Below are 25,955 nucleotides of genomic sequence, written 5' to 3'. Positions count from 1 at the left end.
GGGATCCTGACCTGAGCTGAAGGCAGATGCTTAACCGACTGAGCCACCCAGGCGTCCCGAGAATGTCGTGTTCTTAGGAAACATGCACTGAAGTATTTAAGAGTAAAGAAGCATGTTGTCTATGACCAACTCCCAAATGGTTTAGAAAGAAGTAGGCAGGGGTGCCTGGGTGGCTCAGTCGTTAAGCGTCTGCCTTCGGCTCAGGTCATGATCCCAGGGTCCTGGGATCGAGCCCCACATCGGGCTCCCTGCTCGGTGGAAAGCCCGCTTCTCCCTCTCCCACTGCCCCTGCTTGTGTTCCCTCTCTTGCTGTGTCTCTCTCTGTCAAATAAATAAATAAAATCTTTAAAAAAAAAAAAAAAGAAAGGAGTAGGCAAACCTTTTTTGGCAGAAAGGCTAGGGAATGAGGATTCTAGGCTTCGGCAGGCCATATGGTCCATGTCACAACTACTCACTATGCCACTGCAGAGCCAAAGTGGCCATGACGGGATGTAAGTGAACGGGTGTGGCTGTGCTCCAGGAAAGCTTATTTATGGATACCGAAATTGCAATTTCATACACTTCTCACGTGTCGTGAAGTAGTCTTCTTTTGATTTTTTTTTTTTCAACCAGGCAAAATCCATTTCTAGCGTACTGCCCATACAAAATCTGGTGGCTGGCGATTTGGCCTGTGGGTTGTCGTTCACTGATGCCTGATACAGAAAAAGAACACACACACGGACACACACACACACAGGATAAAGCAAATATGTATGGCATGATGCCAACAGTTAGTGAATCTGGGTGAAGGGTATAGGGGGGTTCTTTGTATTCTTCTTAAAATTCTTCAGCAAGTTTGAAATTTTTTTTTTTTAAGATTTTATTTATTTATTTGACACAGAGAGAGACAGCGAGAGAGGGAACACAAGCAGGGGGAGTGGGAGAGGGAGAAGCAGGCTTCCCGCCGAGCAGGGAGCCCGATGCGGGGCTTGATCCCAGGACCCTGGGATCATGACCTGAGCCCAAGGCAGTCGCTCAACCAACTGAGCCACCATGCACCCCTGAAATTATTTAAAAATAAAAAGTTACATGAAAGACATGATTTTCCTCTCCAGGGACCCAGGAAGGAGAGAGTGAGGATGCTATGCGAATTCAGGGGACCAAGCCTTCTCATCTCGGGGTCAGGGGAGACTTGCTTATAGTGTCCTTTGATGTTGTTCCTAATTGTTATCTGTTCACTTCATTGCCTTCACTTATTTATTTTCTGGCTTGACTGTCAAATCTAGAGACCCCGCTTGGCAGCTATGAGCGTTTAGGCTCTGGTCTCACCCTTTGACCATCCCCTTTTTTTCTCCTCCCTCTGGTAAATACATTTCTCCACCACCCAAGAAAACAGACACTTTAAATCTGTTCATTGGATTTTTTTTTTTTTAATTTCATGGTCCCTGTCCCTCATATTGTTTCCTCCACATTGTTGGTGCTTGTCTTAGATTATCAGAACTCTAGAGGGAAGGGGCTGTTTCTGAGCATATGGTGTAATGTTTGGGGAGGTGTGCTGGGGCAGCATGATCAAGAAGTTACTGTGTTCATCCTTCTTGCCTTAAGGTGAAGTCTCTTGTATTTCCCCAGGCCTTGTGGCCCTGAATGGTTATTTCCAAAGCCTGGGGTAGGGAGGGCTGGCTTTAAGGGAAGCGATGTGTCCTTTTCTTAGTTGACTTAGCAAGAACTCTCTTCATTGCCAGGATCAGAAACCCAAATCAAACTGGCCTAAGTGAAAAGGAATTTATTAATTCATATCACCAAGAGCATTACATTCAGACCTGGTTAGATCTAAGGGCTGAATTGATGCTGTGAGAATTCTATCTCGTACTGCATTGCAATTCTGTTTTCCTGTTAGGCTTCATTTGTTCAGCAGCCCAGGTGCGCTTTCTACCAGATTAGCAAACCCAGAAGAAGGAGGGCATTTCTAAACCAATACTTCTAAACCAGAGTCCCAGGGCTGACTCTCACTGGCCCAGTTTGAGCCATGTGTCTACCTCTGAATCAGTCAGTGGCTAGGGCATTGGAGGATACTCATTGGCCAGGTGTGGATCACATGACCGCTATTGGCATGGAGACTTAGCCCTACTCAAACCATCTGGACCAAGAAGAGGTTGACAAGAGGTGGCCTCTCAGAGGCATATTTGGTTGCTGTTGCTATTAGGAAGGATGGAACCTGGGTAGGAAAAAAACATTAGTTCCGTACATAAGCACCGTGCCATGCTGCCTTCCCGAATTCCGGTCCTGGTTGTCTAAGCCACATCTTCAGTAGTAGTAGTTGCATCATCTTAGCTGTCAGACTGACTTGCACAGTCACATCCAACTATGAAAAGCGACCCATTCACATTCTCCCATACACCCCGCTTGGGCTCCTCCATCCCTCAGGAAACCCACAGGATCTACAAGCAGAAGCTGGAGGAGCTGACCTCACTCCAGACTTTGTGTAGCAGCTCCATCAACAAGCAGAAGACGCGCCTGAAGGACTTGAAGCATACACTCCAGAGGTAGGCGAGGCTACAGCTCCCTGGGTTTTAAGGGACAGAAACCCAACTCAAAGCTGGCTTAAGCAGAGAATGGAAATTTTAATGGAAAAAAACCAGGAGTAGCTCCAGACATCACTGGATCCAGGGGTCAAAAGGTGTTTTTAGGAATCTGTTTGTTTTTTTTCTCCCCCCCTTCTAAATTCTGCCTTCCTCTAGATTGGCTTCACCCTCAGGCTGACTGTCCCCTTCTGGTCACCGAGATGGCCACCAGCAGTGCCAGACAAATATCTTCCGGACTTACATCCTCCAGCCTTCCTTCCTATTGGTTTAGTTCCACTGACAGATTAACTTGTTTTTCAGTACAAGTTCTGGGTGTGATCCTAATTGGTGGGTATTGGTCACATGGTTATTTGTGAACCAATCACTGAGACTCTGGTTAGGCAAGGCTAGGTCATATGCTTAGTTTTTGGACCTGGGGGATGGGACAGCCTTACTGGAACTATATGGAGGGGGAAAGAGGATGAGAGGTAGTTTCCCAGAGGAAAGTTGTTATAGGTCTTTGGTGTAGGTGGTAGGAAGTCTGGCATCCCCAGGGGGAAATAACTTAAGCTCACGACTTTGTTCAGTTCTTGAGGCCAAGATCATAAGTTCACCTCCCAATCCTCATGTCTTCAGGGTTTGGAAAGTGCTCTCATCCCCTATAGGTAGAAGGAGTCCAGTGGATGCTGTGACCCCAGGCAGGCAAGGAGACCGAGGCTCTGAGTGGCTTATCCCAGTTGACTTAGCTAAGTCTCCATACCATAGTGTGTAACTCCTGGTCAATTCTTCCCTTCCCTTGTGGACAATTTCTGCAAACGTTACTGATTATATCCCTAACCTTGGCTGGCCATTTTGGAAATGGAGGTCCATTAGTCATGGGGTAAGAGTGTGGATGGTTCCACGTAATGACATCGCCACTCTTGGAAAAACACATCTTACTGATGGTAAGACTCAACAGTCTTTATCAGTCTAGGATTTTTCAACCCTGGCACTGTTGATAATTCTGCTGCAGGGTCTGTCCTGTGCATTCTAGGATGTTTAGCAGCATCCTTGGCCTCTATCCCCTAGATGCCAGTAGGACCTTCCACCCCCTGTTTGACAAATAAAATGTTCCTAGATGTTGCCAAGTGTCCCCAGTTGAGAACCAATGGGTTAGAAGGTTGACCCATAGAAGACACACCTACTATTCTGAGAGGGTGTCCACTGGCTTGTTTTTCTAGTTTTGAGAGTTAAATATCACCAAGGAAAAACAGACAGTGATCGATCAGTTGGCTGCCAATACTTTTAAAGCACTTTCCTGTCTGCCCTTCTAGTAATCTTCAGTCTCTTCTTTTAGAAGAGTAAGAAGCATGGTATTGCCTGTAGAAGTCCATTGAGCTCATACTGTGTATCAAGGATCATTCTAAATGTGTTACATTTAGTGTACTCACTTAATCCTCACAACAGTATTGTCCATGAGGTAGGCCTGATGCTACCCCTGTTTTTCAGGTATGGAAAATAAGGCAAAGTGGTGAAAGGACTTTCCCAAGGTCACAAGGCTAGCAGGGACCCAGTGTCAAACCCACAGGGTGCAGAGGGAGAATTGAGGTTGCAAGAAGCATTGAGATAGAAAGTTGGGAGGGCAGTGCCCCGAGCTCCCAGATTCTTCCTCCAGTCTGAGTAACACCCCTGCTTCTCCTATGCCCGCATCTCTGACCAAACAGGTACAAGAACCATGCCAGTCGGGAGGAGGCAGAGCTCATTCAGCAGATGAGTGCCAACATCAAGGAGCGGCAGAACATCTTCTTCGACATGGAGGCCTACCTGCCCAAGAAGAATGGGTAGGAGCTGGAAACCTAGCGCACCCCTGCTGCAGGCAGACGCCCAGGCCTAGAGGGCCTGGTCTGTGTGACTCCCACCTCCCTGCTGGGGCTTGAGGTTGAGGGGAAAGGAGGGAAGCAAGGGCAGGAAAGAGAAGGAGGCTTCCTCATACGTTCCTCCATGGAACAGGAGGTTGATCTCAGCGTGACCTTCCTGGGAGGGCTTGTGCAAGGAACCAGATACAAGATCTGGTTTCCAGCACCTGCCGCATGCCTGGTGCCACCCGAGGTTAAGAGGAAAGGTGTTTTCTCCCAAAGAACAAACATTGATTTATTTTATTTTTATTTTAAATTCCAGTATAGTTAACAGACAGTATTGTATTAGTTTCAGGTGTACAGTAGGCTGATTCAGCACCTCCATACATCACCCAGTGCTCATCACAACAAAGCCCTCCTTCATCCCCATCATCTAGCTCACCTGTCCCTTCACCCCCTCCCCTCTGGTAACCATGAGTTTGTTCTCTGTAGTTAAGAGTCTGTCTCTTGGTTTCTCTCTCTGTCTCTCTCATTTTCCTTTGAGAAGAAACATTTATTGAGTGCCTGCTGTATGCCTAGCATTGTGCTGGGGGCTCTTGAATTGTCTACAGCTTGGTGAGTCAGACCCAGGTGTCCAAATTCTACAAGGTTCAAAGCCATTAGGGGGTGTTTTGCTCAGGTGGCTCAGCCCAGGTTTGGATGTGAACACTCTGACTCCAGAGCTTAAAGGTGCAAATGTTGCTGTGGGTCTGGCTGGATCCTGCTGCTCAAATGATACTGTTAGGCTCGGTCTCTCACTGAGCTTTCCTTTTACTTCCCTGGCCATGTGTGTCTTGTTCTTAGGGAGACTTTCTCTACAAGCTGGCCCCGGGAGCTCTGGGTTTGCCTTCTGCCGGCTTAACAATTCCAGTAGAGAAAGCGTCTTTGTTTCTTCGTAGTTCTGGGAAAAGTTCCCAGGACTGAGTCTCATTGGCCTGTGACCAGTGTGTCACATGACCATTATTGACCCAATCAGGAGGATGCAGTGCTTTGATTGGCTAAGCCTGGGTCATGTGCCTTACCCTAGGACCTGAGGGGAAAAGAGATTCTCTGAAGGAAAATGGCCCTGCTCTTTCAGGAAGTGGGGACTGTATCGCTAGCCGAAAAAAAATAGGTAATTCTTTTTACACCTCTACTCCAGTTGCACCAGACCAGAAATGCCCCTAGAATTTATTCAGAGCTAGAAAGAAGACTTTTTTGTTTGCTTTCCTCCTCTCAACCTTCTACTCATCCTTCAAAGCCCAGTTCAAATGTTAGCAACTCAGTGAAGCCTTTCCAAAACCCCTCTCCCTCTGTGGAATTAAACCCTTCCTCCCCCAGATTTCATAACCCTTTACTTGCACCTTTGTTAGTGATGTTAGAGTACAGACTATCGTAACAAAAGCCCAACAATACAGGGGCTCAGACAAGGGGGAGGTTTCTCTTCTCATACACAGCAGTCCAGAGGTGAGTGAACCAAGGGCGGAGGGCTCATGGGGTCATCTAGGGACTCAGGGTCCTTCCAACTCCCAACTTGTTGCTTCACCACCCTTCAGGGAGTTGTCCTCATCTGCATGGCCAAAGCTGGCTCATACTGTCACATGGGCCGGAAGTGGAGGGCAAGCAGATACCTTTTTTTTTTTTTTAAGACTTTATTTATTTGCGAGAGAGAGAATGAGAGACAGAGAGCATGAGAGGGAGGAGGGTCAGAGGGAGAAGCAGACTCCCTGCCGAGCAGGGAGCCCGATGCGGGACTCGATCCCGGGACTCCAGGATCATGACCTGAGCCGAAGGCAGTCGCTTAACCAACTGAGCCACCCAGGCACCCAAGCAGATACCTTTTTACCAAAAAAAAAAAAGTTTGCCATTTCCCAGTGAAGCCAAAAACACACATATTCTATAATCCAGAAATTCCACTCCTGTCTGTCTGTGTAGCCAATGGAAATGAGTGCTTCTGCCCTCCAATAGACATGTGTAAGAATGTCGACAGCAAAGAATCCAGACTCAAAAGGCCCCATGTTGCATGAGTCTTTTTGTATGAAATGTCCAGAATAGGCAAATCCATAGATGTAGAGTAGATTAGTGGTTGGCAGGTGCTGGGGGGAGGGAGGAAAGGGAGTGACTGACTGCTGGTGGGTATGTACTCTATTTTGAGATGATGAAAATGTTCTAGAGTTAAGTAATGGTTGTACAACGTTGTGAATATACTGGAAACCATGAAGTTGGATACTCGAAAAGGGTGATGTTATGGGGGCGCCTGGCTGGCTCAGTCGGAAGAGCATGTGACTTTTCATCCCAGGGTCGTTAGTTCGAACCCCACGTGGGGTGTAGAGATCACTTAAATAAATAAATAAAACTTTAAAAAAAAAAGGGTGATGTTATGGTATGTGAATTACATCTCAGTTAAAAAAAAGAATGTTCACAGCAGAAAGAAGCCAGGCACAAAATATACCGTTAGGTATACCTGTAAATATATTGAAGGTTTTACTTCAGTTTCAAAAAGAACCCTTTTTAAATTGACCTAGAGATTGTACACATGCCTTCACCTCATTGGCTGGAATTTAGTCACATGCTCACATTAGCTGCAAGGGAGCCTGGGAAATATGGTCTCTAAGCCAGCTAAAATGGGGGGAAATGGGTTAGTCATGACTGTCATGGGTCACATTGTTTCATTCTCTAGTTAGTCATTATTCTCCATGTGAGAATTTTACTGCTGAGTTTAGCACCCTGTTTTCTTTTTATTTTTTTTTAAAGATTTTATTTATTTGAGACAGAGAGAATGAGAGAGAGAGAGCACATGAGAGGGGGGAGGGTCAGAGGGAGAAGCAAGCTCCCTACCGAGCAGGGAGCCCGATGCGGGACTCGATCCAGGGACTCCAGGATCATGACCTGAGCCGAAAGCAGTCGCTTAACCAACTGAGCCACCCAGGCACCCTGCACCCTGTTTTCTAACATCAGTGCTCAATGCATGCTTATTGTTTGAATGTTTTTGGTTGGGGCCCACTCCAGGGCTGGTAAGGAACGAGTCAGCCCTCACAGATACTTTCCTTCCAGGCTCTACTTAAATCTCGTCCTTGGCAGTGTGAATGTGACCCTTCTCAGCAACCAGGCCAAGTAAGTATCTCTGACCCCCACCTGGCTTTAGGGAATCCAGGCATCTTGCTCTTCCAACTCAGGAGAAATGAACCTAGCTAGAATTTTTGCATAAATAAAACAAATTAATAGTTGGGGCTCTGGCTCTTCGTCTTTCTGACACGTTCCTTCTCAGTGGAGGCCACCCTGGGAGGGTTCCTTCTTTTCATGCAGTCAGTACGTTGGGGGAACAGAACTGCCACTTTCCCATGAGAAACAGCCCCTGCTCCATTCCACTGCTTACCACGCACAGTTCTTCCGGGAAGTGGGCAGTACTGTCCACCTGAAATCAGTCCCAGGGGCAGTAGAGCGTGGTGTTTCTGCTGCAGTAGCTGGTTAGGGAGGAGCACTTCTCCACCCCCTGCGCATCCCCATCACCAGCCCAGAGACCTACACCAGGAGCCCAGGGACGTGGGAAGCTTTGCACATCGGTCCTCTTTCTCTAATTGATCATCACCATTAATTCAAGGCCAGAGCTTTCCTTTAGTGGGATCAGAAGGTTCTTGTGGGCAGTGGCTGGTGGTAGGTGAAGGATCTGATGGGGCTGAGGATTCTATCCCCAGATGGGATATAGTTATATTACTATAACTATAGTAATAGTTATGTGACCTTTCCTGGGGGTGTCTGTCCCCGCAGATTTGCTTACAAGGATGAGTATGAGAAGTTCAAGCTCTACCTGACCATCATCCTGCTCCTGGGCGCTGTGGCGTGTCGATTTGTCCTTCACTACAGGTAACAGGAAGTGTGGTGGTGTGTGTCGGCATGGGGGGGGGGTCCTCTCCTGCCTCTGCAATGTTTGGTAGGTTGTAGGTAGAGAAGAGCCTTTTCTCATGCGAAATAGCAGTCCCGTCCACTCGACATCCATCCAACAAATATCTACTGAACAGCTACTGGAGAGACCTTATAACTAGTAGTTAGGAAAGAGCCCAATGGCACACCCACACAATAGAATATTATTCCAATAATAAATAGGAATAAAGCAGTGACACATACTACAACATGGATTCTGAAAACATTATGTTCGGTGAAAGAAGTTAGTCACAAAAGGCCACATATTGTATGATTCCACTTATACGAAACATCCAGAACAGGCAACTCTGTAGAGACAGAAAGCAGATTAGTGGTCAGGAGCTGGGTGGAGGGGAGGTAGGGGTGGGTCCTGTTGTTGGGGATGGGGTTTCTTTTGGAGTGAGGAGAATGTTCCAGAATTAGATAGAGGTGATGAATGTACAGCTCTGTGAATACACTAAAAAGTAATAAGTTATACTCTTTGAAAGGATGAATTTTCTGGTATGTGAATTATATATCAATTATAAAAAGAGAAAGAAAGAGAAAGCAAGAAAAAAGGAAAGGAAGAAGGGAAGGAAGAAAAGAAAGAAAGATCACAGACTGCCTGGGTTTGAATCCTGGCTTTGGGACTAACTGGCTGTTACCATGAGCACGTTCCCTCAGGGAGCCTCAGTCTCTCCATCTGTAAAATGAGGGTGACACCAGGCTTTGCTAACAGTGCGTGTGGAGGGCTCTGCCCAGCGCCTGACACCAGCATCAGCCCCTGCTTTTGGAGCAAGAGGGGGCCACGCGGCTCTGAGAGGCTGAGGCCAGTGGGCTCAGGCTGCCTTGCCTCAGGGGGTTTCGTTTCCCCCCCCTGGCACTGGGTTTGGGGCCCTGAGGGGAGGCAGCCGGGTACAGCTTGGGCATGTGGCCGGTGTGTCAGGGGTTTATCTCCTGGCAGGTGTTTGCCTGGGAGTCCAGTTTCTGGTCTGGCCACTCGAATGTCCAGACAGAGAAAGGCCCTTTTAGGTCCTGGGCCCGTGCCTGCCTGCTGCCTCGGGCCTGGCCTGTTTCCCCAGAGGGCAGAGCCTGCACACTGCCTGCTCACATGCCTCTCTGGAAGGGATAGACGTTCTGGATGTGCAACCAGATTCCCTTGCGCTGGGACATCTTGGGCCCTCAGGGGGCAAACCTGTGGTGTGTTCTAGTTCTAGTGTGTCAAGTTCTAAAGTTCAGCGACGGCCTGGGTCTTTCAATTTCTCCCCATCCCTTTCTGTATTTATTTCCCGGGGCAGTTGTAACAAAGCACCACGAACTGGATGGCTTGGAACAACAGAAATCTATTTTCTCACAGTTCTAGAGGCCAGAAGTCTGAAATCAAGGTGTTGGTGGGACCATGCTCCCTCTGAAGGCCCTAGGGGAGGATCCGGCCTTGCCTCCTCCAGCCTCCAGGGTGTTCCTTGGTGTTTGTTCCTTGGCGTTCCTTGGCTTAAAGCTGTTTCCCTCCAGTCTCACTCAGCCTCCTGTGCCTTCATCTTGTCAAGTAGCCTCCTGCCGCATGTGTCCCTGTGTTTCTCTCATGGCCTTCTTAGGAGGACACCAGTCTTTGGGTTTAGGGCCCACCCTAACCTGGTATGACCTTATCTTAACTAATTAAATTTGCAAAGACCCTATTTTCAAATAAGGTCATATTCTGAGGCCCTGGGTGGACATGAATTTTGAGGGAACACTAGTATACCTTCTATGGGTTAAAAATAGGACAGGGGAAGGGGGCTGGATGGGCAGCTCATCTCCGTTCTGCCTTCAGGGAAGTTTGCCCTGCTGTTTGACCTTGGGCAAATGGTCTAACCTCTCCCCACCTGGGTTTCTTCACACACAAAACGAGGATAACGAGAGCTACTTGGTAGGATGGCTCAGAGAACCAGATAGGTTCTATTTGCTGTGTTTAGAGTAGTGCCTGGCACGTAAGTGCCATCTGAGTGTGAGCAGTTGTGATTGCTGCCACCATTTTGGGCTGGGCAGGCTGGAAGAGACCACAGCTTAATATCCAGTGCATCCACAGAGCAGGATTCTCTTTCCTTACTCTTGCCCCCTTGGCATGGTTTCCTTGCTGGGTGCCCCACCGAAAGGCCCTTCTCTGGTGCCTGTAAGTCTGGAGCTGGGAATGGCCAATGTCCGTCAGAACCAAGGGTTCTAGGTCCAGCTCTGCCACTCACAGATTGTGTGACCTTGAGTCGAGCCCTTGCTCTCTCTGTGTCTGCTTCCTCATCTTCCCCATGGCCAGAAGACATCTGCCCATGCTGCCTGGTCCTCGGGAAGCTTCGGTGAGGCTGCTGGAGAGTGTGATGCCTCTTTCTTCTGCCTTCAGGCCAGGAGGCTGTGTCTAGTTAGGATTGTCCTCTATCAGGATTGGGTTTTGAAGCTGCAGGGAAACGGGGGTTGGAGTTAAGCTTAGGTTAGTTGGGCTTCGGTTTGGATCTCACTCCTGGGCAGCTCACTTCCCCTCTCTGGGCCTCAGTATCCTCATCTGTAAAATGGGAAGTTGTCCTATCTTGGTGTGTGTTCCCCCAGAGGCAACCCCCAAGACAAGCATTTGAGTGCCCGCAGTTTCTTTGGGAGGTCATCCCAAGAAACATTGGTAGGGGAATGGGAAGTGAGACAGGAGGGGCTCCCCTGTACATATCCGGAGAACTGGGAGACAGCATGGAACATGCCTCAGTTACCCACTAGAGGGGCGAGGGAGCAAGGGTATTTATCTTCCAACTGCTGTTGGTCAGGGGAGCTGAGGACTGCTTCCAGAGGGCATAAATTCCCCTCCCTGCTGCCCTGCCTCTCGCACCAGCAGAATGAGCTCTGGAGGCCTGAGAACTCCAGGCATGCCAGGAATGGCGGGGTCTGGCTGTCGGGAGTTATGCAGACGGGCACAGATGTGGAAAGCGCACCTGCCACAGGAAGCAATCCTGTAGGGTTGTTCCGAGGACTCAGAGAGATCGTCCACGTAAAATGCCTGCAGCATTGCAAGTTCCCAGTAATTAGAGCTGGCCTGGCACGGCCTGAGTCACGGTGCCCGAAGAGGTTCGTGTTCTAATCCCCAGAACCTGCGAATGTGTGGACTTCTTTGGCAAAACGCCTCTGCAGATAGATTAAGTGAAGGAACTTGAGAAGAGATCATCCTGGAGTTGGGAGGGTCAGAGTCAGAGAAGGAAACATGATGCCACGAAACAAGGAACGCAGGCGCCTCTAGAAGCTGGAGCAGGTCAGCAAGTGGATTCTCCCGAGAGCCTCCAGAAGGAGCCCAGTCCCGCCGGCCCATTTCAGCCTTCCGAGCTCCAGACTGTAAGAGAATAAATGCACGTTGCTTTCAGCCACTAAGTTTGTGGTCTGTTGTTCCAGCAGCAGGGAGCTCATATACCCCGGCAGAGACGGCTGAGGCTGGTACCTCAAGCATGTCCCTAAAGTGCTGGGGCCATAAAACTTTCTTTTTCTTCCCCTCTTTACGGATCAGATGTCGGAAAGGACCAATGAAAAACATCCTGGTCGGGGTGCCTGGGTGGCTTAGTCGTTGGGCGTCTGCCTTCGGCTCAGGTCATGATTCCAGGTCCTGGGATCGAGCCCCACATCGGGCTCCCTGCTCGGCAGGAAGTCTGCTTCTCCCTCTCCCACTCCCACTGCTTGTATTCCCTCTCTTGCTGTGTCTCTCTCTGTCAAATAAGTAAATAAAATCTTTAAAAAAAAAAAAAAGAAAAACATCCTGGTCACCACGACTCGCAACTGGGCCTGCCTCCCATCTGGAGGTGAGCTCAGAAGTTGGTGTCTGAGTGACCCTCTGCCCTGGGGAGGCCGTCCCCACCCCAGCACCCCATTCAAGTCAAGTAGGCCTTTGATTTCCTCAGGACTAAGCATCTCAGACTCATTTCTCAGGCTTTGGATCCTCTGTGATACTTGCCAGAATTCCAACAGGGAATGCAGGTAACTCTTCCTATGCCCCAGGTGCCTCCTGTGGTAAACTCAGCGGATGCTCACAGCAGCTTACACGGGGGCTGTTATCACTCATCACTCTCCCCATTTCAGCACGGGAGGTGATCGCGTGGGAGAATCACTGACTTGCCCCTGGTCCCACAGCTGGGAAGAGGCAGAGCTGGGATTTGGACTCAGGCCCTGTGCTTCCAGTCTGTTCCTGGCCCTCCCAGGGCGATGGTTCCTGGCCCTCTGCAGGCGATGGTTCAAGAGGGCTTAGGGTTGAAAGTCTGTCATCTGTGACCACAAAACAGGGTCACATAGCTTAAAAGACAACCTTCTAACTTCGGCCCTTACTGTTCGAGTCACACCCTTCCATTTCCCTCCCAGGGTTATCATGGTTGTCCCAGTTCAGAGATGGAGACGGAGGAGACGGGGTGTTCTCCGTCCCGGTGCAGATGGATAGCGCCCCGCACAGTGCTGAATGCATCTGTATGGCGCTGGGAAGTACACAGGCGCTTCCCTTTGGGGGGGAAGCTAGAGCCTCCATTAGAGTCCGCGGCAGGAGAGGCTTCCGAGGGGCTGTCTGTCGTAGGCTCTGTCCCGGGATCCTTCACCCAGCCATATTCAGGTGGGGGGTCAGCCTTCGAATCTCAGAGACAGCAAAGCTGAGGCCAGGGAGGTCTCTGACGAGGTCACACGCCGCATGTCTGCCAGCTTTCTGCTCTGACCAGGGTACATCAACAGCTCTAGCCCCTCTGTCCTGTCCTAAGGCCTCTGTGCCCGGCTCTGGGCCGCGGGGACCGTAGAGGAGGCTGGGAGTTCTTCATTCAGCTTACAGACAATTTGGGCCATAAGAATTTTTTTGTAAGTGCAACAAAGTTTATAGATCTTTTAAGGGGATGGAGGAAATTTGCGCTTTGACACTGTGGACAGTTTAAAATACTCAGTTTTCTGCTTTAGGTCCTCCTGTTGCCCTTCCACCAAAAATGTTACATCAGACAATAAGAATTTAGAAGGGAGAGACGGTGTTGTAGGCCGAGCGCTCAGGGAAGGGGGCGAAACCTCAGCTAGAGCCCTTAAAGGCAAGCAGGATTCTGGTAGAAAGGTGAGGAGGGGACAGGCAGACTAGGTGGCGGCCATGCTTCCTCTCTCTTCCCAGGGATCAGCGGTGTTCCCAGAGGCAGCCTGTGGGGGGCGGCCCTCATCCGTGTTTGCTGTTCTATTGCCCTGTGGGTGGGAGAGCCGTCCCTGGTTCTCATGCGTGCGCTCCTCCCCGGGGCTGTTTCTTTCCACCAGGGTGACGGACGAAGTTTTTAACTTCCTGCTGGTGTGGTATTACTGCACCCTGACAATTCGGGAGAGTATTCTCATCAGCAATGGCTCAAGGTAATTGGGGGCCCAGCTTTGTGGGGGGGCGTTGGGGGAGCCAAAGGGAGATCAGTCATGGAAGGGGATGCAGATGAGGGCTGTCACCCTCAGCCTGTATTCCCTTCCTCCGTGGAGGGGGAGGGGTGTCCCTGACTGTTCAGAGCCAGGGAGGAGGAAAACTGGGTCTCCTGCTGCGGTGTCACCTCCTGTGGTCAGTCTCCTGCTTACCAAAAACTCGAACTCAAATAGGTTTAACACAACAGGAAATTTGTTTTTTCCTATCAAAGAACAGGTCCGTTGGTGCTGACTTCAGGTCAGGCTTAATCCAGGTGCTTAGACAATGGCACCAGGACCCACTTTCTCTCCACCCCTCACCTCTGCCTTCTACTGTGCTGTCTTCATTCTCAGGCTCCATGCAGAGGCACCCCAGAGCTCCTAACTTTATTTCTAGCATTCCCAGCAAAATATGGCACCTTGCTGTTTTCCAAGAGTCTCACTGGGTCGCATTGGTACTTGCTGGATCATGTGCCTGTCTCTGAGCCAATCACTGGCCAGAGAATGCACAGCTGTGATTGGTCGGGCTTGAGCCTCATGTCCGCCCCTACAGGCTGTCAGTAGAAGCCCAGGGGCTGAGTGTCAGGAGGGCAGTGGGTGGGTCCCCAGAGGAAAATTGGGATACTGTCATAAGAGGGGTGAATGGATTCTGGTGACAAGAGTGGATGATCCCCCACAGGGAGATGGGGAGGACGGAGGACATGTGGTGAGGGTCTTGGTTCAAACCTGCCCTGTTACTCCCGCAGTGCTGAGGAGGAAGACAGCCAGGCTGGGAGTGAGGGTTCCTGAGTTCTAGTCCCTCTGCTGTTCCTGCGCGGCTCTGGAGCCCTGGGCAACTGAAGTCCCCTCTCTGGGCTATTTCACAGTCCCCTGGGGGCGTGTGCCTCCGCGTTCCTGAGTGAATGGAGGCACAATTGGGGGTCCCCACCTCTGAGGGCCTGCAAATACGAGGAGCCCTGCTATTTTGTCATTCTCCTTCCTACGCCACCTGTCTCTGAGCTGAGAGTCTTGGGGCCCAGTTAAGACCACGATTTGCCACCTGCGGGACCCATTTTCCATAGGTCGGATTTCCTTTTTGGGGTAGCTGTTTCATCTCTGTGTACCATGCTTGTCCCTATTTTTCCCTGAAACGAAAGGTAATAACCTCCCAGCCCCTCCCTGCTTCCTCCTTCCTGGACGCTAGTAAGGAACTGTCATGAACTGTGTATTTAAGATTGGGGGTGTCTGCAAACCCCTGAATAATTTGCCACCTTTTCACTTTTCTGCCCAGTGGTCTCTTATGGCAGATCCCTGCCCTGCCGGGCCTTAACCTGAGGTAGAGCCCAGAGGTAAGGACCAGGGGCCCAGCGATTTTTAGGTATGCAGCCCCGTAGCATGTAGCCCGTTAGAAAAGATCAGTGTTTCTCAAACGGCACTCATTCTTGACCCATCCTCGCCATTTTTGCCTTTTCCATGTATCATCTGGATGATAATTCTCACATTTTAAAAATCAACCTCTCCTTTTTTTTTTTTTTAACTTAAGTAAATACTAGTTTATTTTAAAAGGAAATTTTATTTCATCACCGTACATGGAAAACCAGCATCAGTTGCAGGAAAGAGGAAGTAGTATAAAAATATCCTTTTGTTTTCCTTGTATAAGTATTGAAGTCAGTTATTCTTGCTTCCAGGAGGCTCTGAGCCTGAGGCCTGCTATCTCTGTGTGTGTACGTGTGTGTAAAAAGGGAGATTAGCGGACCTTGAGAGGCATTAAGGAGACTCTTTCCTCGACTTAATCAGGAGAATAAAGAACTGAACCAATGACCTCTTGCCACATGGTTCAGTATCATCTAGTGTTACACTCGAGTGTCATCTAAAAGTTGGTGGTACTCACCCCATGCTTTGGGAAACACTGAAGTAGAAAATCTTACCAAATAAATAACATTCATAGTCTTTCTTAATTTTAGTGAATAGTATCTTTCTGCTTTTGAGTGTCGTTGGAGGGGAGCCAGGGTGGTAGGTAGTAGGGAAAGAGGGCCAGGGTAAGTGGCAAGGCCTCCTTGTTATGAACTCTCTTCTGTTCCCATGGGCTTGCTGTCAGCCTTACAGTTTCATCCTTCTGATGGACTCATTAAGAGTCTTCAGAGGCATGCTACATCTCTAACAGTCACTAACACTTAGAGTTACTCTGGTCAGCTCTTTATCTAGTGTAACAAACTGTGGATGGGGGGTGGGTGGGTTACCAGAGGGAAGGGAACAGGACTGAGTGGAGGTCCCTGCAAGTGTGGGGCATACCAGGAAAGTGGGGAGGGGGACGCAAGGGGGTAGAAGTGGGGTTCCAAAGCCAGGCTTCATTTGCCTAACACTTCAACTGGTATCTCAAGTTGAAATGAGATTTCATTTCACTGTTCCTCCATGCCTATCTCCCTGCTCTGGCCTGGGGCAGGGGTTTGGATGTGGTGGGGGCTGGGGTCTGGAATGGGTGGGGTAGGCTTGGTGCTTTATCTTCTGGAATAAGTGGGAGCGGTAGCGCATTAGCTTAGTGCAATAAGCAAATCAAGTTCCCTTGCAAATCCTGCAAATGAGGGAAACTACCTGATAGGAGTAAACATGAAGGGGGAACAAGGCATACCTTGTCTAACTGCACTACGAAGATACTGTGTTGTTTTTTTTTTTTTTAAATTGAAGGTCTCTGACAACCTTGTGTCGAGCAGGTCTATTGGCGCCATTTTCCCAACAGCATGTGCTCATTTTGTGTCTCTGTCACATTTTGGTAATTCTTGCAGTATTTCGAACTTCTTCATTATTATATTTGTTATAGTGGTCTGTGATCAGTGATTACAATTTGCTGAAAGCTCAGATGATGGTTAACATCTTTTTGGCACTATATATATATATATATATATTTTTTTTTTTTTTTAAGATTTTATTTATTTAACAGAAACAGTGAGAGAGGGAACACAAGCAGGGGGAGTGGGAGAGGAAGAAGCAGGCTTAGCGACTGAGCCACCCAGGCGCCCCGTTTAGCACTATATTTTTAAATTAAGGTATGTACATTGTTTTTCTAGAACTGCTATCTCATACTAACTTCAGAGGCACTGGAAAACCAAAAACTTCATTCGACTTGCTTTATTGCGACATTCGCTTTATTGCAGTGCCCTGAAAGTGAACCCACAATATCTCTGAAGTATGCCTGTATATCAACGATGGTTCAAGGAGGTGAAAAGGGCTCACACAGGGGCACCTGGGTGGCTCAGTCATTAAGCGTCTGCCTTCGGCTCAGGTCATGATCCCAGGGTCCTGGGATCGAGCCCCGCATCGGGCTCCCTGCTCGGCGGGGAGCCTGCTTCTCCCGCTCCCATTCCCCCTGCTTGTGTTCCCTCTCTCGCTGTGTCTCTCTGTCAAATAAATAAAATCTTAAAAAAAAAAGGGGGTGGGGCTCACACAATGCCAACAGTCCTCCTCCCTGATCTCTTACCCCCTGGAAGCACTGGCTTCCAGCAGCCTAGACTAGGATCCCAGCAGATCGATAGTCTCACAGGAGAGAGCGCTTGCCTTCGCAGATCCAGTTTTTGTAATTTTGAGACAGATTTCTGATTGGCTCGGCTGAGGTCACATGCTTGTCCCTGAGCCAATCAGTGTGGCTGGGGGATGCAGAGCCCTGATAGGCTGGCTCCGAGTCACGTGCCCAGTTATATCACTCCGCTTCCCCCTCAGCCACCCAGATTGAGTGTGGGGATGATGAGGTGGTTCACCCAAAGAAAGGCCTGGCGTGCAACCAGAATGTGGGGGGTGGAGAGGGGGTGGGGTGATTGACAGAGAAGCAAAACAGCAGATGTCCTCTACAGTTAGTTCTGGGCCAGAATAAATAATGAATCAGGGATCGCGTTAGCTTTTCTGGCCAGCCAGCCCATGGGTGCCTGCTTCCAACTGGCTGTTATAGGGGACTTTGCTCAGATAAAGCCGTGTAGGGCTGTCCAGGAGGAAGGGAGCCTCAGTGTGGAAGCCATTCCCCCACCTGCCCACGTGACCCGGAGCTCAAAGCCGGAGACAGCCTGTGGTTGCTGGTGCCTGTGAGTGGTACCCACATGCAAACGTGGCCAAGGTGTCCTGAAAGAAGGGCCGTGGTATCCTCGGCACGATTCCCAGATACCAGGCCACGCTAGTCCTACACTGCGGCTGTGTGTGCACCACTCTTCATTGCGTATCTCCTGCCTGCTCATTAAAATGCCCATAGGCCCTGCAAGCTTTATTTCCGTGGCAAAGCAGGCCCAAAGAGTGACCACTAATGGGTCCAAGTTTCTTTTGGGGTGATAAAAAAATGTCCTAAAACTGATAGTGGTCATGGTTGTACAACTCTGCAAATATACTAAAAGCCGCTGATGTGTATACTTTAAATGGGGGAATTGTATGATATTTGAATTAAGTTACAGTAAAAGGATTGCATAAACACATGTGCACAAAACCAGCCCAGCACCCTGCAGTGTGCAGATGGATGAGGGGGCTCGAGAGCCATGCCAGGGAAGAAGCAATTTCTAGCCTTTCCTAGTGCCGCTGAGCTGTGCTTATTGGGGGCATCTGTCAGAGCTGGGCTCTGGGCACTATGAGCTGTGAAATGAAAAGCGGCTGCTCAGCCAGGCTTGCTGCACAGATCCCGCGTCTGGCTCTGGCCGCTCCCACGTGGGGAGGGGGCATTTCTCAGGGGGGATTTGGGGAGTAGGACAGAGGAGCACAGCGTTTGCCAAAGCCCCAGGGCTTATGTGTGGCTCTGCAGAGAACTTGGGGGAAGTGATTGCAGAGAGGCTTCTTGGGTGCTCTTCAAGCTGAAGGTCTGAGGATGGGGCTAACTGCCTCTTCTGGCAGAAAATTAGAGCCAGGGGTCCTTGTAGACATTGACAGGCAACCCAGGGACATGGGGAGGGGGAGACTGGGATCAGAGAAGTGGGTGGATGTCTTACCCTGTCCCTCTATTGCTGGTGGCATCTAGACCAGCTGCTGTTTCATCAGCCACACCTCCTGGACATCATTTTAGCATTTATTGAGTGCCTACTGTTTACCGGGTGCTGTTAGTGCTAGGAATAAAGAGCCACGTAAAACCTTGTTCCTCACCATAACCCTTGAGGCATACACAGGCCATGCCGGAACCCCTAATTTATGTCCAGATTTATTGTGGGATTGCAAAGAGGAGAGATGAGTAAGATCCAGTCTCTGCTTGTGTGATGTCTGCATTCTGGTTGGAACCCACTTAGGACAATGCAAATTAAAACCTCAACAACACACCGATTTTCACCTAATAAGACTGGCAGAAATTTTAAAACTTGGAATCCAGTGCTGGTGAGGGCTTGGGGAACCCAGTTTCTACTGCCCAGTCGTTGGGATGAAGGAGCCCCACTGCTCCTAGGCTGTACTTGGCAAAGCAAATCGCTGCCACATTGTGTTCAGGTAACTGAGCTCCAAGACGGGGCTGGAGAAGGCCAGCAGAGGCCAGAGACAGACTCAAGGACTTTGAAGGGTAAAGGTTGGAGGGTCCAGCTTTCAGCGGAGGCTGGGATGCTGACACTGAGGAGCGGGTGACAACGAGGCTCCCTCCCCTGCATTGGAGTGACAGCCCTCAGTTGGGGGAGTACTGGGTTCTGAAACCAGGGTTCCCACAGCTTCTGGACTGGACACAGGAAGTCCAGGGCTGGGCAAGGGCCTGCTGTAGATGGAGGAACAGATGAGCCCGGGGGGTGTGGGCTCCCAGGGAGAAAGTGCGTCTGGGATGCTGAGATGCTGTGTGGGCAGTCTGGCATTTCTCTGTGTCCGTGTGGGGTAACGGAGGTAGCTGCAGCTCCGGGTGAGCATGAGTGTGTGTCTGTGTGTGCATGTGTGTGCATGCTGTGTTTATTCAACACACTTATTGAGCACCTGCTTTGAGCCAGGTGTCACAGATAACATCGATGAAGAACACAGATAAGATCCCTGCTCTCCTGATGTTTACGTGTGAGCGGGGAAGAGGGTTCAGAGAACAAAGGAAGGGGAAGAAATGAATAATTTCAGATAGTGGTAAGCGCCATGAAGAAAATAAAACAGTAGTGTGACTCCGAGTGGGGCTGCCTGTTTTCGATAAAGTAGCCGGAGAAGGCCTTTTGGAGGAGGTGACAGTTGGTCCAAAACTTGAATTTGGACCACGAGCCAGGCAGGCCAAGTTCTCGGAGCAGAGAGAACAGCAAGTCCAAAGGCCCCGCTGGTCTGCGTGGGCTGCCGTGACAAAATACCACAGGCTCGGGGGCTGGAACAATAGAAATCTATTTTCTCACGGTTCTGGAGGCTGGAAGTCCAAAATCAAGGTGCCAGCCCCACTGGTTTCTCCTGAGGCCTCTCCTCGGCCTGCAGATGCCACCGGATCTTCATGGGGCCTTTTTTCTTATGACCTCATTTAACCTTACTTACCTCTGTAAAGTTCCCATCTCCAAATACAGTCACATTCTAAGGTACTAGCCCTAAGGGGTTAGGACTACAACATAGGAATTCGGGGGGCACACAATTCAGCCCATAACAGGCCCTGAGGTAGCAATGGGCTTGGCAGGTTCAAGGCGAGGGCAGGGTGACAGGACTTCAAGTTGGGGTGCGGTGAGGGATGTGCTTTTAGGGTAGCAGGAAGCCCCTGGAGGCCCGTGTGCCTCTGTGGGCCTCATGGCTAATCTGCGGGTGGTTTATGTGTGATTGTGCGTCTCTGGAGGACAGAGGAAAGGGCGAAATCATGGCTTGGGTCTATGTCATGGCTGTTCTGGGGCCACAGAGTAGCCCATGCATACATAGTCTGGGAAGCAAGAACCACCCATTTCCCTCCCCACCTGAGCTCCCTTTCCTTCTCTTCTCTCCAAGAATTAAAGGCTGGTGGGTGTCTCACCACTATGTGTCCACGTTCCTCTCTGGAGTGATGCTGACCTGGTGAGTGTCTCATGGGGGCCCGTGAATGGGGAGCTGGCCATGGGCGAGGGGGTGCCCTCGAGGCTCCTGGCCTGGGCTGACATTTGGGCCAAGAAGAAAAGGGTGAGCTTACAGCCAGGCCGCAGTCAGCTGGGAGGTTTCTGGGGATGTCCCATTGGCCCACCGGCTGGGATAGAGGTGACAGAGAGCAATGGACAGAAAGAGTACAAGGATGAGGGTCCAAAGGAGACAGATGGAGAGAGTGGGCATCAGCAAGAATTTAGGCTTCAGAATGATGATTACAGGCCCCCCGTGCTTCTAGAATGGGCTTAAAGAAATGAAAGTAACTGGTCCAGCCCCAGGGGCACTTGTGCTAAGGAAGGGCAGAAATCAGGGACCTCCATTTCATTTTAAAAGCTTTTCTTCTCGGGGTGCCTGGCTGGCTTACTCCATGGAGCATGCAACTCTTGATCTCGGGGTCGTGAGTTTGAGCCCCAGTTTGGGTGTAGAGATTACTTAAATAAATTTTTTTTTTTTTTAATAACTTTTCTTCTCTCTTGGCTGGAATGGAGAGGGGCAGGGATGAATGTTTGTTTTCACAGCACACTTCACTTTTACTTTTCCCCACTTCTCTGCAGGCCCAACGGACTAATTTATCAGAAGTTTCGTAATCAGTTTTTAGCGTTTTCCATTTTTCAGAGTGAGTGCCTCTTGCCTCAATTCGGGGGAGGGGGCATGTTTCCCTGGGCTTTCACTGATGGAGGCCCCTGTCATCCCTCCTCCTTTGTGAGGGGTGTGTCTAGTGTGGAAGGGAGCTTGGGGCAGGGGAGGGTCCCAGAAATCCAGCAAAGAGCTGCCTGCCCCCAGATCACCGCCCAGTCCTGGGGGAGGGGCAGCCTGATCACCCCCACCGCCAGGAGGCCCCATCACTGCCTTTTCTTTCCCATGTCACAGCTGGGGACCAATGGTGACTTTTGGGAACTGAGTAGTGTTGGGGGCACTACCTCAAAATGGAAATAGAGCATATGTTCTTTTTCTCATTTAAGAATAGCTCTGGATTGGGGCTCCTGACTGGCTTAGTCGGTAGAGCGAGCAACTCTTGATCTTGGGGTTGTAAGTTCAAGCCCCACATTGGGTGTAGAGGTTGCTTAAAAATAAAATCTTAAAAAAAAAAAAAGTAATAATAGCTCTGGATTTATATACCGTGAACTGGTCCTAGGGGTCCCCTCTGAGAAGGGGGAGCTTGGATAGTTGGGGATAGGGACAGAGAGAGAGTTTTTTTACCAAGTACTTGTTTGTTCCCTTTGAATTTTGTGTGCATATTACTGATTCAAAAAATAAAATTTTTAAATAAAACCCTGCCAACAAATACAAATCTCTAATGCCAAGAATGAAAATTATATATAATCTCACCCTTAGGGGTGATCACTGTTAATAGATCTATGTCCTTTCAGTTTGATTCATATATACGTACATACTGCATTATGTAGTCTATAAATATGGGATCACTTTGTACAAATAGCTTTGCTTACAATCTGTTTATTTTTCTTTTAACAATAATGATGGGTATTTTTCTATGTCAATACACAGAATTCTACCTGCTCATTTTTAGTAACTACTAAGTATCCCATTGTATGAAAGTGTCTCTTGCTGTCTTGGCATTACACACAGCTCCCCGCATGGTGCCACCATCCCAGCAAGCATCTGCTCTAGAAGTTTCTAATCTCACTGCTGTTTAGTTGGGTCTTCAGATAACCTACTCTCGTTGTATTCTGGATAAGGGATAAAGTGGGTTCAGGCTGAAGAGTGTGTGTATGTGTGGGGGGGGGTGAGAGAGGGTTGCCCTCTGGGCCGTGAAGACCCCTGGGTCTGCGCAGAGGTGGCGCCCAGTCCTCCAGGCCCTGAGCCAGGCGCTGTGCTCCCCCTGCAGGCTGTGTCCAGTTCCTGCAATATTATTATCAGAGGGGCTGCCTCTACAGACTTCGTGCCCTGGGGGAGAGGAATCATCTGGACCTCACCGTGGGTGAGTAACCCAGCCTGGGGAGGGGAGGGGAGGTGGGGGACAAGTACCGGCCCCTCCCTGCTCCCCCAGACCTCACTGCTAACTCCCTACACTGGGAGAATGAGCCAGTAAGAACATACAAGACCTACCACACACAAAGCCAGGGCTGCAGGCCTCTACCTAAGTTGCTTTTCATAATTCATCGTGGATTCTGTTTCAGCCAACAAGCTTGAGGCCAGCTGTGAGCCAGGCCTCGATGCTGGCTTCTGTTTTATCCTTTTTCAATGTCTATTTTTTTGGTCTGTGTTTTATAATACACATAATTATATATGCATAAATATATATGCATGTTGTCGTGCGTGTATAACTTAATATAGGGGCGCTGGGGTGGCTCAGTCTGTTAAGCATCTGACTCTTGATCTCAGCTCAGTTCTTGATCTTAGGGTCATGAGTTCAAGCCCCGAGTTGGGCTCTATGCTGGGCGTGGAGCCTACTTAAAAAAAAAATAATATGGCTACGTATAAATATGTATAGATACATACATGTATATACATTGGGAATGTGTGCTTAACTATTTTTAATTTATATATATGTATACATATATATATATTTTTTTTTTTAGAGAGAGAGAGAGCAAGAGAACGTGGTGGGGAAGGTCAGAGGGAGAGAGAGAAAATCTTTTTTTTTTAAAGATTTTATTTATTTTACTTGACAGAGAGAGACACACAGAGAGAGGGAACACAAGCAGCGGGGAGTGGGAGAGGGAGAAGCAGGCTTCCTGAGGAGTAGGGGGCCCGATGCGGGGCTCGATCCCGGGACCCTGAGATCATGACCTGAGCCGAAGGCAGACGCTTAACGACTGAGCCACCCAGGCGCCCCAAGGAGAGAGAAAATCTTGAGCAGGCTGCGCCCTCAGCTTGGAGCCCGACTTGGGGTTCAATCTCAAGACCCCGAGATCATGACCTGAGCCGAAATCAAGAGTCGGACACTTAACCGACTAAGCCACCCAAGTACCCCTGTGCTTAACTTTTTTTAACTCATGGGTCAAGCGCCCAGTCAGAAGAGCTTGGAGAGCTCTTGTCTCAACTTTCACAGGAAACTAATAAAATTCTGCCATCTTTTGAGATGGTCATTTCTACTGAATTACTCTGCAAAGTAGGCCCTACTTTGTCAAGACTCAACTGAAGTGATACGTGCAAAAGTCCATTATAAAAAGCAAAATCCCATGCAAATTAAAGACATTATTAACAACCAGTGCCAGGCACGTCAGCTTTCTGTAACTGTTGTCAAGCCCTATGAGTTCGTGGTGACTTGAGGCGTGAGAGCAGTCAGGGCCCGTGACAGGTGTTGTGCATGCTCTCTGGGTGATCTTCAGAGTTGAGTGCTCACCCACTGATGATAGGTGAGGCTGTCCCCCCTGCCCCATGTGGCTAATCTCGGGGGACTGGCATGGCTAGGCAGTGGACGCTTGGTGGGGCGGTGGGGGCACCTGAACCCCCTCCCACTGGCCCTTTGCTTCCTCCTCTCCACAGAAGGATTCCAGTCCTGGATGTGGCGGGGCCTCACCTTCCTCCTGCCTTTCCTGTTCTGTGGTCATGTGAGTCCCCTGGAGTTTGTGGGGATCCCCTGTTCTGGGCTGACCCCTGGGAACAAAAGGTCTTCAGGCCTCTCCTCATTCACCAGCCATCCCTGAGCTGGGCCCCACGGGGTCCGGGGGCAGAGACGGCCCCTCGGCCCTGGGACACCAAAGGCAGGAGCCGGAAGTGGCCCGTAGCACCAGCATGCAGAACCCCAGATCTCCAGGCTGCTCTGGCCTAGGGTGCCCCAGTTTCATTTTAGGGGGCTCTCAGTGTCTTAGGACAGTGGATACCAGAAGCTGGGGGGCCTGGTCCACTCCCGGGGCTTCCTCACGTGGGTCTCCGGGGGAATCAGTTGGAGTAAGTGGTGCCTGCCTCCCCTCTTTCCAGTTCTGGCAGCTCTACAATGCCGTCACGTTGTTTGAGTTCTCCAGCCACGAGGAATGCAGAGAATGGCAGGTATGGTGGTGTGTGTGTGTGTGTGTGTGTGCCTGTGCTCGTGCCTGTGGTGCGGGCGGGGGGTCCTGGGGAGAGCTGGGCCAGCTTGGAGAGAAGTCTTTCCTCAACCACCCGTTTACTCCCCACCATGGGGCCCAGTGCCCAGAGCTCCCGGCTACTGGGGCCTGGGAGACTGTGGCAGGGAATTCGGGAAGCCAGGGAGCCCCTAAGTGGTCTGAGAACCCTACTGAACGCTATGGGGTTGCCAAAGGAGAAGCCCTCCCGGGCCCTGTGTGACCCTGAGGACTCACACCCTTCACGCAGTTGGCCCAGACCTCTGCTTTCTGCCGTGGGAACTCTGCAGTTTGCTGGTGGCTTGTGCTAAGGGGCTTGTGAGGTCACAGGGCGGGGGGGGGGGGGGGGTTGGGCAGGGGGGCATCTCGGCGGGTTGCTGATCGGAGCTGGCTCAACCTTTTCTTCCTTTCCTCTCCCCCCCCGCCCACCACCCCGGCCGGTCTCCTCGCACGCCCCTGCCCAGGTGTTCGTGTTGGCGCTCACATTCCTCGTCCTCTTCCTGGGCAATTTCCTGACCACACTCAAAGTCGTGCACACGAAACTTCAGAAGAACAGAAACAAGGGGAAGAAGCTGTGAGCCAAGGGACCCGTGCGCCCCCCCAGCCCCCCGGGGTTCAAGACTGCGGGGGGGTTCGGCTGGCACGATTCCTCCCCACGGTGTCGGCGGCCACGGCCAGCAGCCTGCCCAGGGGCCAGCGCGGGGCTGGGGGTGGCCAAGGCCCCGGTCCCCGGCGGACGAGGGCAACGTGACCCCTGCCTGTCCGCACGGCCTTCGCCCGCCCCAGCCTCCCCTGTTCATGACGTATTACTGCGGGCTCCTCCCGACTGCCCGAGAACCTGCAGTCTTCCCTCGCTGCCGTCTTGGCTGCGGCTGAGCCTGGGTCAGTCTTCCTGGGGTGGGGGTGGGGGGGCCTAAAGCCTCAGGGAGCCCCTCAGGTTGGGGTCTGGGGTGCCCACCGGCTACTTCCTGATCCCCAGCGGGCGGAAGGAAACCCCTCGGCGGCCTGTGGAGCCTCCCGCCCCGGGCCCACCGCTTCTGCTGTAAGCTCTCCACGCTGCTGCGGGGTGGGGCTATTTAAGGTCTCGGAGAACCACCGTCTGTCTGTGCCTTGTGCTCTTTGCGCTCCCGAGGCTCCAGCCTGCCGGCCACCTGCACACAGCTGCCCTCCCTCCCCGACGGCGCGGCCCCCGGGGTGGGCCCGAGGCGCGAGGGTTTGCAGTGACCACCAGAGGACGCCCCAGCCTCGCCATCCCTGGGGTGGTTTGAGGGCTTTTTTTTTTTTTTTTTTGACACTTG

At 50.5% G+C, this 25,955-nt stretch overlaps 1 protein-coding gene across 1 annotated transcript in view; it reads left to right on the top strand.

Annotated features, from left to right (window-relative positions):
* TMEM120B (transmembrane protein 120B) overlaps window positions 1–25,752 on the top strand; it is a 41,282-nt gene extending 15,530 nt beyond the window's left edge. Inside the window, exons 2-12 of the mRNA XM_035016950.1 lie at window positions 2,404–2,522; window positions 4,244–4,360; window positions 7,448–7,507; window positions 8,162–8,257; window positions 13,553–13,642; window positions 20,522–20,587; window positions 21,205–21,266; window positions 22,497–22,589; window positions 24,101–24,165; window positions 24,536–24,604; window positions 25,122–25,752. Coding sequence (XP_034872841.1) covers window positions 2,404–2,522; window positions 4,244–4,360; window positions 7,448–7,507; window positions 8,162–8,257; window positions 13,553–13,642; window positions 20,522–20,587; window positions 21,205–21,266; window positions 22,497–22,589; window positions 24,101–24,165; window positions 24,536–24,604; window positions 25,122–25,235 — 951 coding nt within the window. The 3' untranslated portion in view covers window positions 25,236–25,752. The remainder of the gene's footprint in view (window positions 1–2,403; window positions 2,523–4,243; window positions 4,361–7,447; window positions 7,508–8,161; window positions 8,258–13,552; window positions 13,643–20,521; window positions 20,588–21,204; window positions 21,267–22,496; window positions 22,590–24,100; window positions 24,166–24,535; window positions 24,605–25,121) is intronic.
* Window positions 25,753–25,955: the final 203 nt, after the last annotated feature.

The sequence above is a fragment of the Mirounga leonina genome, unplaced genomic scaffold, assembly GCF_011800145.1.
Source record: "Mirounga leonina isolate KUSES-001 unplaced genomic scaffold, KU_Mleo_1.0 Mir_171, whole genome shotgun sequence".
Lineage (NCBI taxonomy): Eukaryota > Metazoa > Chordata > Mammalia > Carnivora > Phocidae > Mirounga > Mirounga leonina.
This window is presented reverse-complemented; position numbering and strand designations above follow the sequence as displayed.